Here is an 18,650-nt window from a genome sequence, read left to right as displayed (position 1 = left end):
AACGATACGACAGGGGACCGTGCGCTTTGGTTTTGACGTCAAACCAAAAAGATTCATTCTCTTATAATGTAACTTGTAATGTAAAAATAAATAAATAAATAAAATTGGGTTGGCCTCGCCACTTGGCTGTTGGAAGGAACGGCGTTTTTTCCAAAATTCAAACTCCCCGTCCCCCTAGTCCGTCCCTCATGCCTCCGCTCCACACGTCACGTGACCTCTCCTCTGGGCCCCACCACACCCCCCCGCTTCTCTTCCCTGTCCCTCTCTAACCGTCTCTAAATTATTTCAAAAACCTTGTAAAATTGGCGTCCTTTTGTGGGCCCCTTTGACCTCTTCTCCCACCCTCCCCTTCTCTTTCCTTATAACCTTAAACCCCCCTCCCCCCCTTCTCCTCCATTTCCATTTCTCCCCGCCATGGCCGTCGACGTTCATTCCTCTATTCCTCAACACCCCAATCTCCGCCCATCTTCAGACCTCGTCTCCGCCGATAAACTTATTTCAATTCCTCCTCCTCTAGATTCTCCTTCTTCTCCTTCTTCTTCTCCTTCTTCTTCTTCTTCTTCTTCCGAGGATGGCTTCCCAATTCAGCCTTCCAATAATGGCGACATACGCGTCACGGAGCCTCATTCTCAGCTCCCCAAGCCCGAGGCCCCCCCTGGGCTACGCTCCTACAGCTTGCCGGAGAATATCTCCGTCGACATGCCCTCCATTGGCAAGTTCATCCGGGAGAGGAGCAATAGCTTGTCGGCGGCGATCATCAAACGGATTTCGTCGCTTAAAGACGAGGCCGACCAGGAGGATGACGACGGGAAGTCGCTTACTGGCGTCACCGAAATCAATCTCTCCGGCCTCAAGGTCGTGGTGAAGCTGAAGAGCGACGAGGAGCGGGATAGAGAAATCAGGGGAAGAATCAGCTTCTTCTCGAGGTCCAATTGTAGGGATTGTAAGGCGGTTAGGGGTTTTTTCAACGAGAAGGGATTGAGGTTTGTGGAGATCAACGTGGACGTGTTTCCTCAGAGGGAGGCGGAGCTGATGAACAGGACGGGGAATTCGTCCGTGCCGCAGATTTTCTTCAACGAGAAGCTGTTTGGGGGTCTTGTGGCGCTGAATTCGCTCAGAAACAGTGGGGAATTTGACCGGAGAATTAAAGAGATGCTGAGCGATAAATGCCCCGACGACGCTCCCGCTCCGCCGGTGTACGGGTTCGACGATCCGGAGGAGGAATCGACGCCGGCGGACGAGATGGTGGAGATCGTGAAATTTCTGAGACAGAAGTTGCCGATTCAGGACCGTCTGATCAAGATGAAGATCGTGAAGAACTGCTTCTCCGGCAGCGAGATGGTGGAGGCGCTGATTCAGCGCCTTGACTGCGGGCGTAGAAAGGTATGATTAGTGATAATGAAATCCTGTGTTTTCTTTTCTCCTTATCGCATTTCAAAGTCCTGAACACTGTTTCCTGTCCGTTGGATGGATTACAGATCACGCCAAACTCCAATATATGTTTTTAAATCATACGGTCGTTGCCCTTGCCATCTCATCACTTCGTGTTCCGCGAAGCACCTGATTTCTTTTCCATTCTAAATTTCCAAACATAGGGGAACTCGGAGGATTATTCCGTATGGTTAGAATATCAATTTATTAGAATTTTCCAACATACAATAGTGTTATTCCCCTCAATTTTAGTGGATAAAACATCTCAGTTTAGATATTATTGAAGCCTATGTAGTTTTCATTTTAGTTTATTTAGATTAAAATATCTTTTTTAGTTTGCACGAGAGACTAAAATACTATTTAAATTAAACCTCTGTTATCATAATAATAAGGTTGATGGTTGGGTCTATACCATATAAATATTAAAAAAAAAAAAAAAAAAGAAGGAGCCTGAGGTAAGCTACTAAGTAGGACGAATGAAATGACGAAACTGCCCTTACATAGGGCAGGACCAGTGGGAAGCGTATGGAAAGTTACCCCGTGTGGCACGGGCGACATTAATGATGGGGAACAACAAACAACTAACAAGGCAAGGGGGTGAAATGATGAGATATAGAAACTACAAAATGGAGGGGCGTTGTAAATTTGTGAGATGTAATTAGGAGGTTGGCTCTGTTCCCAAAACTGGATCTTATGATTTTATGGGAATTATTAATCACATTTAGTTGCATCTTTAATTAATTACTAATATGTTGCTTGCCTAACCAAACTAAACCGTATCATAGAATTATAGATAGATGACCAATATGCTGCTTTATTTTACTTTCTTGAATTTGAAAAGGTCTTTGATTTGATTGTAAGCTTTGCCAATAATGTATGATTGTGGATTGAGTTATGTAATTATCGCAAGTGCTGTTGTTTGATATTCTACTATGCTACATCTGTCCAATTATTTTAGTATAAGCAATTAAATTTTAAAATTTGAATAGAACTTTTTATTTTTCATGGGCTTTAAAAAGATAATTTTTTACTAAGTTTTCTAAATGTTTGTTGTAGGCTGTTGAAATCGGAAAGCAAATGGCGCGGAAGCTCTTTATTCATCATGTCTTTGGGTAAATTCCCCCTCTCACACCATACATTGCAAGTGTTGGTAGTATTTTGTGTACTTTTTTTAAGTTTGAGTCTAAAATTTATTTATTTTTATGTTAACAAATGTTTAGAAGCTAATTTTAGATTAAATTAAATTACCAATTTAGTTCTGGGTTTGATTTGAATTTGGTCGGTAAGGTTTTGAATATTTTATTATGATTTTATAATTTGAGTTTATTTTCTATTTGATCAAGTCATTCTAAAAGTTTTAATGTGGTCCTATAATGGATGTTAAAAATTTATCATTTTTTTTTCCATTTTTTACTCGGCTTTATTTCCTAATATAACTAGTCAAATAGACGACACTTATGAAGTTTGACTCATCCATGAATCTCAATTATCAAAAAGGCTGAGTCTTATATTGTATATTATTATTATTTTTTTTATTTTGTGGTGAAATACAGGGAAAATGAATTTGAAGATGGGAACCATTTCTACCGGTTCCTGGAGCATGGGCCATTTATTCCTCGGTGCTTCAATTTCCTGGGATCCGTTAACGACAACCAGCCCAAGCCCGCTGCCATTGTTGCGCAAAGACTGGCCAAGATCATGTCCGCCATTTTAGAATCCTATGCCTCTGAAGACCTTCAACATGTCGATTATCTCTCCATTAGCAACAGTGAAGAATTTCGAAGGTACGTAATTAGCATTAATGAACAACGGTTCTTTTTTTTTTTCTTCTTTTTTAAACTCATTTCTATATTTAGCATAATTACTATCCAGCATTGATGTCTTATGTTGACCATGAATAGTTAATATAGTAACAAATTACTTAATTTGATGTATTCGTTTTTAATGATATGTAATTAGTTTTAAAATTAGTGTGAATTGATTCATTAGACAAATATGATAAATTTAATTCAACTCAGGACAGTTAATTAATATTAAATTCTCAATTTGGTATTTATGGTCTGGATTTGAAAATTCTTTCAATTTGGTATCTATGGTTTAAACTTAATTTCATTTAGTCTCTGACCTAAATTGTATTCTACCCAACTCCTCATTTTAACCCTAATATAACCGACTAACATAGTAGCAAATATAGTGTTTGTTGCCACGTCTATAGAAAACATCACATGTTCAATATGGTAACAATTTAGAAGGTTGACAAGAACAATTTGTAAGATTCGATCAAACTACTAGACCAAATTGAAACTTTTAAAACTATTTAGGATCGTATTATTGAAACTATGTATGAGGGGGACGAAATTTGGAAGATAACTATTAATTAGGCATAAGAATTCCTTTAAAAAGGTTCATTACGGTTAGATTTTAGATGATAAACAAATATTGATACCCATTACTCATTCCTACAAATTAGCCATATACAGCATATTTCTAGTATTTCCATCTTCAATCCTATTCTCAAGCTTTCATTCTGGGAAGGCTTTTTCTTTTTCCTTTTGCCTCTTCACCACTTCTAATTTGCTTCCTTCCCTCATGAAAACTTATGCAGGTATATAAATTTAGTACTTGAACTTCACCGCGTGAACCTCTTGGAACTGTCGCATGATGAAAAGTTGGCATTCTTCTTAAACCTGTACAATGCCATGGTCATACATGGCTTAATCAGATTTGGACGACCAGAGGGCGTAATAGACAGAAAATCCTTCTTCTCCGACTTCCAGTACTTGGTGGGTGGACAGCCTTATCCACTAATGGCCATAAAGAATGGGATTCTCAGAGGTAATAAGAGGCCACCATATTCCTTTGTCAAGCCCTTCAGCAACGGCGACAAGCGATTGGAGGTAAATTTATCTCATTTCCCTACTCCCCTTGTTCTTCCAATATTAAGGAATAAGATCTGTTTACCTTCGGTCGATACCATTCCTTCTGTGATACTTTTGTTCTGATTCTGTTTGATTTGTTCAGATCCTTGCTTTGTTCTGAAGCCCTTTATCACTTGTTTTCTGAAAAATTACGCCATGTCAAATCTAGTTGATTAGATATATAAACGAGACCGTTATTAGTTAAACTATTACTGAACTCAGAAGCTTAATCTGATAGGCTACAAACAGGTCATTAAAACTTTTATTCATATTCTTAGGCTTGAAAAGTTAACATAAGACCTAACAAGTGACTATCATGTTAGAGTAACGAACATAGGACCTCATGCTCTGACATCAGGTTAAATCACCACTAAACTAAAAAAATTAAGATGATAGATTCGATATACTTAATATTATATTCATATTATTAACCGATGATAGTTGAACTAGTTTAGATCCTTGCTTTATTATGAAGCCCTTCAGCATCATATCCTTGTTTTCTTCAAGTTATGCTCTGCCAAATCTAATAGCTCTTTCTGATTAGATATATAAAGAAGGTGGTGGGGTGGTAAGAAAGGAGGGAGGGGGGGTTGGGTAATTTCATGTTGTTCTTGGTTGAGTTTATGATATTTGTGCTTATTGAGGATGGATGGGATGGTGGGTGAGTGGGATGGCATCTTTTGAAACTCATTCTCTGAATATGATGAACACATGTCAGCTTGCGTTTGGAAAAGTGAATCCATTAATTCACTTTGGACTGTGCAATGGCACAAAGTCAAGCCCAAGAGTGAGATTCTATACTCCTCAAGGAGTCGAAGCAGAATTGAGATGCGCCGCAAGGGAATTCTTCCAAAGTGGGGGAGTGGAGGTTGACTTGGACAAAAGAACTGTGTACCTCACTGGCATTATCAAGTGGTTGGTTCATCAAACTCACTTCACTCCTCATTTTACTTTTCTCCCTTTGATCTCTTCTGCTAAACTACCCAAAATTGGGATAACATTGAAACTTTTGAAATCAACTATATATGTCGTCGGGGACCCCGACATATTGTATATAATTTAGTACTTTTGCAGATTTGAAATGGTTGTTGGGTTGCAGGTTCAGTGTGGACTTTGGACATGAGAAAGAGATTCTGAGGTGGATCATGAGCTTCTTGGATGCCAAGAAAGCAGGCCTTTTGACACACCTTTTGGGAGATGGAGGTCCAGTCAACATAGCCTACCAGAACTATAATTGGACCATGAACTCTTCTTGATGATCACTTTCCCATTACAAAGGACAAAAATCTTCAAGGATTTTGTTTTGTTTGTGTGCTTTGTCATGGCATGCCCTTGCCAACAATTATTGTAAATAATATATAGCTTTTCTTCTTTATCAGTTATCACCTCTATGCTAAGTTTTCCCAGAATGCCAATTTTTCTGGGGTGGGGGTGTCTCTGGGGTTTGGGAATAGGGAGGGGGTAGAATGGGGATTTGGACAGCCTGATTGTTGCAAACAATTATTATATATATTATTTATGAGAAACATTTTGTGCTCAACTTTTTATTTTAGTTCTTAAATTTTAGGTTTATTTTATTTTGGTATCTAAATTTTTAATAGGTGTATTTTAGTCTTTCAACATTTTTAAAAATAACCATCAATATTTTAGTATATAAATAAATAAGTGCATGCTGATACACATATATGTTCGAAATTATTGTTTTTCTTTTTAATTTGTGTAGGTAAACATTTAAAAAATTTAGGAGTGTAAAATATATATATTTTTTAAAGTTAAAGTTCGAAAACTAAAATTAAATAAAATGAAAGTATAATATTGACCAATACGAAGTTTAAACCTTTTCTTTTTACCTTTTTATAAATGTTTTAATACATTATGCATAACATAAATTATTAACCATAATAAATTTTGTTATTTAGGTGGTTAGTTAGTATTATTATTCCTATGCTAGAGGGATCAATCCTTAACTTGTGTTGTTATCAAACAAAAAAAAAAAAAAATCCTTAACTTGTGTTATTGCTAAATTTAATATTTAGTTTTTAAAGTTAAAAGATTTTGTGTAGTATTAATCACTTTATAGTGGTTACTAGCTCAACTGATTAAAACATAAATAACTTTCTACGAAGTAATAGTTTTAAATCTTCATTCTACTTATCGTTGATGATTGAAAAAAAAATCATTTTAAAACGTTTTTAAATGTAGTATTTTTAAGATCACCTTCTTAAAAAAAACAATAATTAAATATTTCATCTAGAGAACTTCTAAATAGTGATATATTTATTACGTGAAAAATGATAGATATAAACTTTCATTTATATTAATAATTTATAATTTATCAAGCTAAATAGGTTTCTTAATTTAACCAAAAATAGGAGCTAAAGAGAGATGAAATATTTTTTTTCTTATACTTAAAAATGCATATAATTTGTTAACATAAACTGCCAAATTAGAGGGTCGAATTTAAAAGAAATTGCATATAACCTACATTTACATAGAGGATATTTTGATTAATGTATTTTATAATCTTAGAGGTTTGTTTAGGCAACACATTGTTTATTGATTTTTTTCTTTCTTTCCTTTTTTTTTTCTTACTTTATCCAAATTGAAAGATCAGTGATTATGTTTTTCAAACAAATTCCTTTAATTATTAACATAAAAATGGTTAAAAGAAAGACAATTTTATTTTTCTAGAAACAGTAAATTTGAATTATCACCGTGTATTTGTGACCATGATATTTTCAAATGATATCTTCGGGAGCACTATTAACACATTTTTATCATGACTAAAAGTATTTCTCACCCTACAAACATTAACATAGCTTCTTACTAAACCTTATATTACTAAAATACTTACAACTAAAGTATTCTCGTTGAAATTAGATTCCCAAAGCATTTTCAAACATATCTTTACTTTCAAAAGCATACAATTTTCAAATGAGAGAAAAAAGAGACACAGAAATATTCTGAAACAGTGAGGATTCTGAACGAGGGGCAAAGGGAGAAATCAAAAATGGTGAAAAAAGAAGAAAAAGAAAAAAGGATTGGTTTATGGTAAATAAATTAATTGAAGAGCCCAAAATGTGGCGTGAGACAACAGCTACTGACATAGTTTATCACAAAATGCCTTCATTCACTATAATCCACTCCCACTCCACTCCACAAAAACAATATATCCCCACAAAAATTCATATTTATACCCCTTTTTGAGAGAAAATTTTATTTTAAAATTTAAAAGCCCAAAAAAAAAAAAAGCAAAGGTGGAGAGTCCACAATAATTGGCATCAAATGCTTATGGGGATTCGCACTGTTGCTGAATTCCAAGATCTGCAGCAACGTATCCATTATTTATTTGAAAAAATGAGGCACCCCCTTGTTCTCTCTCTCTAGCTTTTGCTTATTTCAAAACGAAAGTTGTGTTTTTTTTTACCAATCTTCCATGGTTTTTCATTGGCGGAGGTGAGAGAGGATTGGAATTGAATGACCCAAATGGAAAAAGGAGGAGGGCGTAGAGAATTTGGGTGCGGTGGTGGCTCGGAGAGCGAGGATACCAGTAGTTGAGTTTGTATTGTATCTGTAGCTGTAGAATTTTCAAGCCCTCTCTCTCTCTCTACATTTATAAATGGATTTCATAAAGGAATATTAAAGCTAGTACAGCCAACCCCAAGCCAATCAGGGCTCCGTCGGAAAGTTGCACCCAAAAAGGTAATCCCCTTCTTTCCTCTCTCTCTCCTCTTCTCTGCAACTCCCCCCTTTTCATTTGGGGCTCCTAGGGCTTCTATCCTCTGCCATTTCGATCGTTACCCAGATGAAATCAACGTGAGTAATACCTTAATTTCCCCCCTAATTCGTTTTCTTCATCCCTTTTCATTTGTGGGTTCTTAATATTCTGCTGTTCCATGGCTTTCAACTGTTGATTCATGGAGTTTCTAGAAATGCTTTGTGTTTAGATGGGTGTTTCCGCCATAACTTTGCTGCTCTCTAATTGTTGTATTTTGTGGTGTCTATTTGCATTTCCCTGATTATTTTGTCGGATTCTTTTGGAATTGTGGAGTTTTCTTGCATTTTCCCTTTTCCTGTCTTGTGCCTGAGATGTTTAGGAATTATGGACATATTGTGTTTAAGACTTCTCGTGTTATCCCCTTTTCTGGAATTCGGACTGCTTTGTGTATTATGATTCAATTTTCGTGTTGTTTCTCTTTGTTTTTTTGAATTTACAGGTTGGATATGGTTCTGCTGAGATTCCTGTGAGAGTTACTGTAAATAGGAGGATTAGTAATCATGGCAGCAGAATCCAACACCGGGTTTCACTGCAACGAAACGTTAAGCTCCGCTCTGAATCGGCACGCTATATCTTTTCAGTCTACTGCGACGACCAGCAGCTCGGAGATGATGACAATGGGGAATTATTTTGGTGTCAACAGTGCGTCGGCCATAATGTTTTCGGGGAATTCAAGTGTCGTCAACAACAACAACAACAACCACCACCCTGTTATCAGCCAAGCTGCTAATTCATCCGGTTCTCTGCTACTTGATACAGTGCCCGGGCTCAAGCATGATGCTGGGTTAGCGGTTGAATGGTCTGTGGAAGAGCAATTCAAATTAGAGGAAGGTCTTGTCAGGTAGGTTCTTCCTTTTCCATCTTCTAACTTACATTCCTGTTAGATTTATTGGCTTTTGAGTTGTTGAAATTTATGTTCAAGATTTGTGATGGAAGAGATTTTCAGTGTTATTTAATTTCTTTTTTTATAAGAAACCGAACTTTCATGGAGAGAAATGAAAAAATAGACAAGGTTATATAAAAAAACAGCCCAACAAAAGACACCCTTGGAGAAAGGGGTTCCAAACCAAATAATTACAGAAGAACTTAGAAACCGACCCCTACAGGAAATTATTAAATTTAATGAGCTCCCAAACATACTCTTTGGATCTATCATCCCTAAAGATTCTATTGTTTCTCTAAAGCAGAATTTCCCATAAAGTAGCAAAGAAACAGACTTGCCACAAAAACCTTTTCCTATCCCGAAAAGGGGGAAAACAACACCTCCTCCATTATGGATGCAGACAGCAAGGCACCTGGATTTTACATCAAAACTGGAATCCATTTGTTGTTATATAATATACCCCTTTCATGTGCTTTCTTTTCCCTTTGAAGTTCTTTTATGTTAAGCCAGTCATTCTTCCTTCTCATGTGTAGTATATCTTCCTTTCTTGTTGAATAAAGCCATTAGAGAATAGAGATATCCATGGTTATGCTTTCTTTCTTTCTTAGTTCCATATAACAATTATCTTTTTACAGTATATTCCATGTTGTTTACATGCCATATGATAGGTTTGCTGATGAACCAAGCATTTTGAGGTATATCAAGATTGCTGCCACGTTACGGGATAAAACTGTCCGGGATGTTGCTTTAAGGTGTAGGTGGATGACTGTAAGCACTTCCATCTTGTTAAATACTTCTGTGTATTATGTTATTGACTTGGGTATGAATCATATGTTAATGGAAATTATTTGGGATTCATCATTTTGTGGAGAATGTAGAGCAAATCTGCTTTTTAGCAGTGCCAAATTTTGTCCTTGACTTGTACTGAATGTAAAATAGTTTCTATATTTAGTTAAAAGCACTACTTCAACCACTGCTTGTGGATTTTCAGTTGAATGTTGCTTTCTCCAATACAATTTTGTAAAATACTGTTCTGTGTAAATTACCAATGATCTGCCTTCTTCAAGTTCATGTAGAAGACTAATAAACTTGTTTACAGAGAAAACGAAGGAAGCCTGAAGAACATATTGGAAAGAAAGTGAACAACCGAAAGGTACCTTTATGAAACTATGTGTATGCATAATGTTTTTTCTACTAGTACATTTATTTTGATGTGTGCGGGCTGTTGGCAAGGCATGTAGTATCTGAGTAACACCTATTCGGAGGTCACATGTTCGGACTTCAAGTGAGTTTAATAAGAAAAATCTTTGATGTCACCCAGGTTTGGGCCTTGGGGCGCCCCGGTACAGGGGAGAAAAGGTCTAACTCTGGGTTATAAAAAAGCATTTATTTTGACCTTTTTTTTTTCCATTACTGTCTTATTTTTATGGGTTCAAATTAAGAATTTTCTGAAGTTCTCTTATGGTAGTGCTAGTTTTTATATGAGTTCCCTCAAATATCTTGATGATCTGATAGATTTGAACAACCAGTTTCCTAAAGATTGTGAATGTTCAGGATAAGCTGGTGGAGTCATCTTTAAAGATAAACAGCACACCTTCGGCCCCCGGACCGAGCATGGGTGCATATTCCCATATGACGCCCCATATGAACAGGAAAGAACGTACGCCTTCTGAAGGTTAGCGTTGTTGAAATTCATCTTCCTCTATACTTGTTTACAGTAGCTCTTAGCAACCGCAAATTATTCACTTTTTTTAGTGAGACATTTCTTTTCATCAAAGCCTCAGAGATCAGCAGTGCAGCTGCACATCTTCTGGAACAGAATGCTCAAGCTTTTAATCAAATTACTGCCAACCTTTCCATGTACAAGGTGAATATCTAATAGTAATAGCTTCTAAATGCATCATAGAAGAAACATCTAAACTAATATCTCAATTCTGAAAGTTCATTTATCTTGGTTGTATCGGGTCATGTTGATGTTTTTCTTTTTGTTACCCAAGCTTTCATTGAGAATAAATGAAAGAATATACGAACAGACCCCAATCCTAAAGAATGGCACCAAAGGTGTTAAATCTAACTAACTACCAAATTTTCCTCCAAAACCTCTCTAACCCCTAAAAATTTTACCATTCTACTCGATCCAAACACTCCACTGAATAGCGGGGAGAAAAAAGAAAAAGTCTGCCAAAACATGATCACCCTGTGGATGTTAGTACGAGATCAATCTCATTATAATGCTTTATTGCAAATTGATGGGTTTGTCTTTGTTCTGTTCTTTGAAAAACAGAATGGCTAGCTTATATAAATGTGAAAATATTCTTGTGTCATTGAATAACAGCATATGTTTTAACCAGACTACTATTGGTCATTTTAATTACATTATGATATATTATCTTTTGAAGCAGTTGCAGGATAACATTGATCTTTTCTGTCGGACAAGGAATAATATTATTGCTATCCTAAATGAGTACGTGGATGTTCATTTCATTAACTTGTAAATACTTCCTTCAATACCCATTAATTTTGAATTCTAAACTTTTGCAGCATGAGGGACACTCCAGGCATAATGAGCAAAATGCTACCACTTCCTGTATCTATAAATGAGGATCTTGCAAATAGAATTTTACCTAGTACAACCTGGTAAGATCTCTAACAAGTATGTCGGCCAGATGGGTGCGAGAGACGTTCTGATTTTTGGACTGTATTCTCATCTACTGCTTTGAACAGATGGTTTAGGAACGTAGATGTCTCGCTAATACATTATTTAGCTGTGAGATAAAAAGATAACCCCAAGTCAAAGTTAATACATCGATTTGGCCATTTGGGTAATGTAAGTTAGGAGGATAGGATAAAGAGAAGCATGAAGTGATTTCTGATATGTTGTTCTGTTTTGAATTGGTTGGTCAGAATTGCAACGGCTCCATTCTTTTGGCTCTTGGTTGTGTTTTATGCCAACACCAGGGCCACTGCAAAGAAATATGAAGAAGATGACGATGACGAGGACGAGGATGATGTAGCGCTGATTGGTTGGTTACCGCCACCCCGGCTGCCCAATCAGGCAAAATGAAATTCATGGCTGAGAAAGAACTGCTTGATGTCATGTCTCTGAGCTCCCCAGCACACAAAATATTCACAGGGAAGTGTTGTCAGCTGCAGATATTGGTTGGGAGATTTGAGTCAAAGGGAGGAAAGGAGAGAGGGGAGGAAATATGGATCTGCTGCTTCCAATCTGTACTGTTAGGCGTTACATAAAAATAAAATTATTGTGCAAAAAATTATTTCATATGAAAAGTATAGTTGGAGCTGAAAATCACTTTCTTGCTTACCCTTGATTGCATTTCTGTAGTTACCTGTGTGTTGGAGGCTGATTTGGTCAATTGGGTGGAATGGAAAATAGACCTACTACACACCGTGTTGAATTATTTGATACTTCCCTTGTGGAGCCGCCATCCATCCCATACCTGTAATCATTCTCTCTCTATTTCCTGCAATTATTCACAAACATTTTATATTTCTTCATCTTAAGCTTCCATCTCTCAAAGAGATTCAACAGATTTTTTGGACTGATAATCGAGACAAAAATTCCCTCCAAAAATAGAGAATTCGAATCTTTGATCCATCTGTAGTTTTCTTTAAAAAAAATTGTTTGTCACTGTGTGGTCTGAAACAAACACCTGCATACATATATTTGATGTTACATTGTTCGACCTGTTACCTAACCAATAAAAAGCAACAATAAAGTGTATGACAGTTGGACCATATACTTATTTTTATAATAAAAGCAGAGATATACTAAATGAAATCGTCATTTCCTCTATTCTATCAACCCTCCTCATTTATGATGCATTTCCTTCGTCTGCTCATTGTCAGTATAGTTTGGTGGGGGAATTTTAGGTGTCTAAATTATTATTATCATTATAATTATTTTCTTGATATTTGTGATCGTCGAGATCAACATATGCTAACCATCGTATGAGGTTCGAACCAGTCCTTCTCACTTTATCCAATAAGCCACCATTGATAATTTTAGGTGTCTAAATTAATATAATAAAATCAAGCGCCCGAATGAATTAGCTCAGTCAATTTTGCTTTATGCAATTTCAAACCCAGAAAACATTTCGACCAAACAAGTTGAATTTTGGAGCTGGCTTATTCCAAGTTATTATGGATTTTGAGCTAATGTGACTTAGCAGCAGGTTTGGCAACCCACTATAATTTTTTTTTCTTGGTCCGGAAGGCAACAATAGCAGATAGATTAAGAAATTTGAAAATAAGAGCTGTCTATAATCTAATATTCTATATCCACAAATTCAAAAGGTGAATTCAAAGTCAAAACAACAACGACTCCTCCATTATAATAATAGACACGATACTTACTTGCCCTTGAAATGATATTTGAAAAGCTCTTCATTTCACACTTCGCTGCTGCTCTTCTCCCTTGACACGCCATGTTGTTGCCATTTTCACTCTGGAAGGGACCAGAAATATCCGCCACAGCACAGAAGCACTCTTATCCACCAGACTCAAGATTGCTTGCTTCCCTTTCAGCTTTACCATAAATGGGTATTTCACTTTTGTTAGTTTTTTACTCGCTATGGTGCTGCTTCTTTAATGCTCACCTTTCCACCTCCATGGATGCAAAATGCCACTCTGCTGATTTGAAAGCCTTGAAAAGCTTCGTCAATGGCCTTTACTCTCCAGTTCAAGGTTGGGACTTTGGCTCTTCTAATTGTTGCAAATGGAAAGGAGTAACCTGCGATCCACCAGCGTCCGGCTTCAACGATTCCAGTGTCTTCTCCAGAGTTGTGGCTTTGGAACTTCCCGGCGAGAGGTTGAGGGGAAATGTTTCAGAGTCTTTGGCATATTTGGTTCAGCTCAGAACTCTCAACTTGTCAGCCAACTTTCTCACTAGTTCTCTTCCGGCGAATCTCTTCCTGTTGCAGAATTTACAGGTCGTTGACTTGAGTTCCAACGATCTCTCTGGATATGCCCCATTAAATATCATTTCATCTTCCATTACGTTTATAGACATTTCTAGGAACAAACTTACTGGAGATGTTGATCCTGGGTTCTGCAAAACTGCAAAACGAATTCAAGTATTGAATCTATCTTCAAACAGATTTGATGGGAAAATTCTACCAGGTTTTGGGAATTGCTCTTCCTTGGAGCACCTCTCTCTGGCTTCCAACTTCTTCTCTGGGAATTTGCCTCCAGATCTGTTTGCATTGTGGAAGCTCAAAACTCTTGACCTTCGGGATAATGGGTTTTCTGGGGAGTTGAGTTTTCAACTTGGGAATCTCTCAAATCTCGTCTACTTGGATATTTCTTCAAACCAATTCTCGAGTTGGCTTCCCGATGACTTCTTCAACCTCCCAATGCTCGAGCAATTCGCTGCATCATCGAATAACTTCACAGGTGTTTTGCCAGTTTCTTTGTGCAATTCACCAACCATTTCATCGCTTAGCCTTGACAATAATTCCCTCAGTGGCTCAATCGATGTTATTAATTGTTCCGCCATGGTTCGTTTGACTTCTCTGAATCTTGGTTCTAATCATTTCGTAGGGCATATTGGAAGTCTCTCATCTTGCCACAAACTTCGAATTGCAAATCTTGGCAAAAACCGATTCGAAGGTGATTTCCCAGAAAGCTTCAAGAACCTCAAATCACTTTCCCATTTCTCGATCTCAAGAAATAGCTTCCGTAATCTATCGTCAGCATTGACAACACTACAACATTGTAGGAACTTGACTGTGTTGATTCTGACATTCAATTTTCATGGAGAGATAATGCCCGCCAATTCCAACTTCAGATTCGAGAACGTGAGGCTGTTTGTGATTGCTAACTGTGGGCTTACCGGTTCAATGCCGCCATGGCTGAGCAGCAGCTCGAAGCTGCAGATCCTGGACCTGTCATGGAACGCATTGAGTGGAGAAATTCCGTCTTCAATTGGTGAATTTCGATACCTCTTCTACTTGGATTTCTCAAACAACTCGTTATCCGGATCAATCCCTACCAGCATCACCCAATTCCAGAGCCTCGTCAATCTCAACAACTCGTTAAAGGGGGAAATATTCGAAGGGTTCTCGTTTTTCATCAAAAAGAGCCAATCCTCAGGGCGACAATACAAGCAGCTTTTAGGGTTTCCACCATTGCTGGACCTCAGCCACAACGAATTGAGCGGAATCATTTTGCCGGAGTTTGGGAATCTGAAAGACCTCCATGTATTAGACCTAAGCAACAACAAATTATCAGGAAAAATTCCAAGCACTCTATCCAAATTGACGGATTTGGAAAGCTTGGATCTATCCTACAACAATCTAACAGGAACGATTCCACCTTCACTGGTGAATCTCCACTTCCTCTCATCGTTTAACGTTGCTCACAATCACCTGCAGGGGCGCATCCCTTCCGAAGGGCAGTTCCATACGTTTCCGGATTCGAGTTTTGCGGGAAACGCTGAACTCTGTGGATTTCAAACATTTTCTTGTGAGGAAGAAACTGAATCCACGGACGAAGGGAACTCAGGGAGTGTAGATAGCGAGGAAAGCTTGGGGTCTCTTATAAGAGTGCCATTGGGCGTCGGAGGAGCCGTCGGATTCGTTTCGACGGTCGCCGTTTGCCTCTTCTCCGGAATGGTGTTTCCGAAGGAGAAGTGGAAACTCCGATGACATCCTCTAAAGCAGAGAAGATTCATGGCAATTTTGGAGTTGCTCGGCTCCTTAGATCGAGAGTTCATCACAATAGTGATGGTACTAATAATCTTGACCCTTTTTTCTATAACAAAAATTTAATTTACCTCGAGGATCTACGTCGAAAAGTGAATGCACTTCGTAATCATTTATAATAGACATGAGCTACTTCTCTTCTTGCCAATTGATTTTGAGATAGAACTCATGAATATTAATATGGTACAGAGTATTAAAACTCAAAGAGCCACGATTTTGAGGTGGTATTGGTTTATAATAGATGAATATTAATAGTTTAGATGTTTGACTTTTTTTTTTGTTTGGAGATTGATTTTTTAGTACAACACCTCGAATCAAACTCACAACTTTTTTTGTCGAACTAACGACGATTAAACAGTGTGCTTGTTTTTACCTTTTATTTTGAGATTTGTAAAATAATTTTAGAGGGTCTTGAATATGTGTACATGGTTGATTTGGTAAAACATATTAGTTTAATAATATATTGTCAATAGGTGAGTTCGAATCTCTACATTGACATATGAAGTTCATCGGAAAAAATAGAAGGAAAAGGAGTGAAAAAGGAAAAATGAGAATTAGATTGAAAGTCAATTTATGAAATTTCATTACAACACGTGTACTAATTCACCATTTTAAAATTATAGGAACTATTGAAATTAATTCAAAATTGTGAAGACAAAAATGCTTATATCTTCGACCATGAGGAGGAACCTTGTCATCCCCACCGAATTAATTCATTATTATAAATTTGGATAATGTGAGTTGAGTACTTCCCCATTTGTAATGTGTTAGAAAAGAAATATCTAGTATAGAACTTTAAATTTTCAATACTATTTTATGATTTATTAGATTTCTTTGTTTAATATATAATTTGAGTATGTAGGTGGATCAAGTAAAAATAGAAGTGGTTATTTTATTTTATCATCATACTTTTTTGAAAACAATTAAACTATAGTGTTCAATAAAAACCATATTCTAAGTTAAAAAGATTAGCAAATGCCAAGAAGTTTAAAATGAGATCATGCTTTGTTTGAACATTTAAACACTCTCCCTAAATGTACTTCCTAAAAGGTGAACAAATCCACATTACAATAATTAAAAAAGACACCATTTTATAGCTCATTCTTAAACCTTATTAGTTATTATATATAGGATAATTGCAGGAGCAAAAATATTTTATGTATTTTACAAAATGTCACTAATTTTTTACAGGTTTAAATATAGTAAAATATTTGAATTTTTATTATTCTAATTTTACCCTTATGATATCTTATTATGTATATCTGTATCTGATATACATATATGATCTGATACACATCCAATCTATATCTGATGTACATTCGATGTACCTCTGATATACTTCCGATATACATCTAATTTACCCTTGATATACATCTAATGTACACCTGAATCTGGTCAATACTAAGGTATTAATTAAAACAATTTAAACTTGTAATTAAGTCTCTCTCAATCCAAATCTTACAAAGTTCACATTTAGATTGAACATCAGTACATCTTCGTAGGCACTTTTCAGATATTTTGCGAATTAGATGCACTAATAACTGTAGTGGACATCTCATAATATTAAATGATAGAAAGTGTCCAAATGATCAATTTCTAAAGATTTCTATTTTGGTTGGTGCTAGTATCTTGAGAATGTTATCTATTAATTATAATTTTGAATGTATTTTTCACTTTTGTATTAAAATATCATATTTCATTCTTTTGTTAAAGTAAGAATGTATTTTTCACTTTTGTATTAAAATATCATATTTCATTCTTTTGTTAAAGTAAATCAACATTATATCATATGTAAATCAAACTATCACATCAATAGTATATCAGTAGTATATCAAACAATCATTTCAATAGTATATCAAACACTCATATCAGTAGTATATCAGACGCTCGTATAAATAGTATATCACATATATATCAGATATACATATCAATAGTATATCACACACTCATATCAATAATATATCGCATATATATCCGATAGAAATCAAAGAGAAATCGAAATGTAGAATTTTTTGGGCTTGAGTTTGGGCCTGCAAGGTAATATTGTCATTTAATATGTTGGCCTCCGTTTTTTTTTAAAAAAATACTATATTTGAAAAACCAAAACATCAACATGGTTGTTATTTTACCTATTTTGCTAATTTTTTTTTGTCATATTTCAAGTTGGCCCTTATATATATTCTTAAACCTTATTATATAATCTAAAAAGACATGCTTGGAAGTAGTTATGTTGGCGTAAAAAGCTTATCACTGTGAATCACCATGTCATTAACATTTTATAGCCCATTCTTAAACCTTATTATATATATTTGCCTTATGTCTTTATCCTTCTCTGTATTTTGGTTTAATTATAATTATAGTCTCAAACTTTTAGAAGGGTGTCAGATATGTTTTTAAAATTTAAAAACTATTTTATAAGTATCTATATTTTTTTTTCAATATTATGTCTAATAAATTTATGACATTTCAACTTCATATTTAATAAGTATATGATTTTTTTTTTAAAAGAAAAAGTTGAATAAGTTAAAGATCTATTAGAAAAGAAAAAAATTGAAAGTGAGAGAATTTTCTAAGACAATTTTTACAGTTAAAAAATATATTAGATATTATATAAAATTTAGAGACCTATTAAACACACCTGTCCAAAGACCCCACCTTGAAATTTGTAATTTAACCAATTTTTTTTATAATTTATATATGGATAAAATAAATTAAGGATTCAACCCCTTCTTTAAATATGCTTTCTTTATAAACGAGAGATAGCAAATAAAACTGAATTATCAAATATAATTTTTTTTTTACTTTGACGGGTGTAATATTTTGAAGAAAAAAACCATTTTTTTAATTTTATGTTTTCGAAAATTATGATTGTCACAATTTTTTTTAAGAATCTTTTTACCTTTTTTTTTTTAAAACAC

At 35.6% G+C, this 18,650-nt stretch overlaps 2 protein-coding genes and 1 pseudogene across 7 annotated transcripts; all 3 read left to right on the top strand.

Moving 5' to 3' along the window:
* Nucleotides 1-383: 383 nt before the first annotated feature.
* On the top strand, nucleotides 384-5,727 carry LOC111015565 (glutaredoxin-like protein). Its single transcript, XM_088123493.1, has 6 exons — nucleotides 384-1,383; nucleotides 2,488-2,543; nucleotides 2,985-3,215; nucleotides 4,037-4,328; nucleotides 5,068-5,264; nucleotides 5,449-5,727. Exons 1-6 carry the CDS (start codon nucleotides 415-417, stop codon nucleotides 5,603-5,605), a joined length of 1,902 nt encoding a protein of 633 aa, XP_087979619.1. The 5' UTR covers nucleotides 384-414; the 3' UTR covers nucleotides 5,606-5,727.
* Nucleotides 5,728-7,658: 1,931 nt separating this feature from the next.
* Nucleotides 7,659-12,429, top strand: LOC111015579 (uncharacterized). 6 transcript variants are annotated; one of them, XR_002602059.2, is made up of 9 exons: nucleotides 7,660-8,165; nucleotides 8,567-8,968; nucleotides 9,679-9,778; nucleotides 10,110-10,163; nucleotides 10,565-10,685; nucleotides 10,766-10,877; nucleotides 11,413-11,474; nucleotides 11,552-11,647; nucleotides 11,915-12,429. XR_002602059.2 is itself a non-coding variant. In XM_022290652.2 (9 exons), coding segments are annotated over exons 2-9 (864 nt in total). In that variant the 5' UTR covers nucleotides 7,672-8,165; nucleotides 8,567-8,627; the 3' UTR covers nucleotides 11,916-12,429. The 6 variants fall into 6 exon arrangements, 5 of the variants coding, with proteins under 5 accessions (XP_022146346.1, XP_022146345.1, XP_022146343.1 ...); XM_022290652.2 differs by having other exon boundaries at nucleotides 7,672-8,165; nucleotides 10,789-10,877; XM_022290654.2 differs by having other exon boundaries at nucleotides 7,659-8,165; nucleotides 11,552-12,429.
* A 144-nt stretch (nucleotides 12,430-12,573) lies between these two features.
* On the top strand, nucleotides 12,574-15,991 carry LOC111015578 (phytosulfokine receptor 1 pseudogene; annotated as a pseudogene).
* The last annotated feature ends 2,659 nt before the right edge of the window (nucleotides 15,992-18,650 follow it).

Source organism: Momordica charantia (assembly GCF_013281855.1).
Source record: "Momordica charantia cultivar OHB3-1 chromosome 4 unlocalized genomic scaffold, Mcharantia_2.0 BLBB01000004.1, whole genome shotgun sequence".
Taxonomy (NCBI): Eukaryota; Viridiplantae; Streptophyta; class Magnoliopsida; order Cucurbitales; family Cucurbitaceae; genus Momordica; species Momordica charantia.
The sequence above is the reverse complement of the archived record's forward strand: the minus strand, read 5'-3'. Positions and strand labels throughout refer to the sequence as shown.

Coding starts and splice junctions, on each gene's coding strand:
- LOC111015565 (XM_088123493.1), top strand. CDS start 415: ATGGCCGTCGACGTTCATTCCTCTATTCCTCAACACCCCAATCTCCGC. Junction 1,384..2,487: donor TTGACTGCGGGCGTAGAAAG/GTATGATTAGTG, acceptor TGTTTGTTGTAG/GCTGTTGAAATCGGAAAGCA. Junction 3,216..4,036: donor AACAGTGAAGAATTTCGAAG/GTACGTAATTAG, acceptor AAACTTATGCAG/GTATATAAATTTAGTACTTG.
- LOC111015579 (XM_022290651.2), top strand. CDS start 8,628: ATGGCAGCAGAATCCAACACCGGGTTTCACTGCAACGAAACGTTAAGC. Junction 10,164..10,564: donor AGAAAGTGAACAACCGAAAG/GTACCTTTATGA, acceptor GTGAATGTTCAG/GATAAGCTGGTGGAGTCATC. Junction 10,878..11,412: donor CCAACCTTTCCATGTACAAG/GTGAATATCTAA, acceptor CTTTTGAAGCAG/TTGCAGGATAACATTGATCT.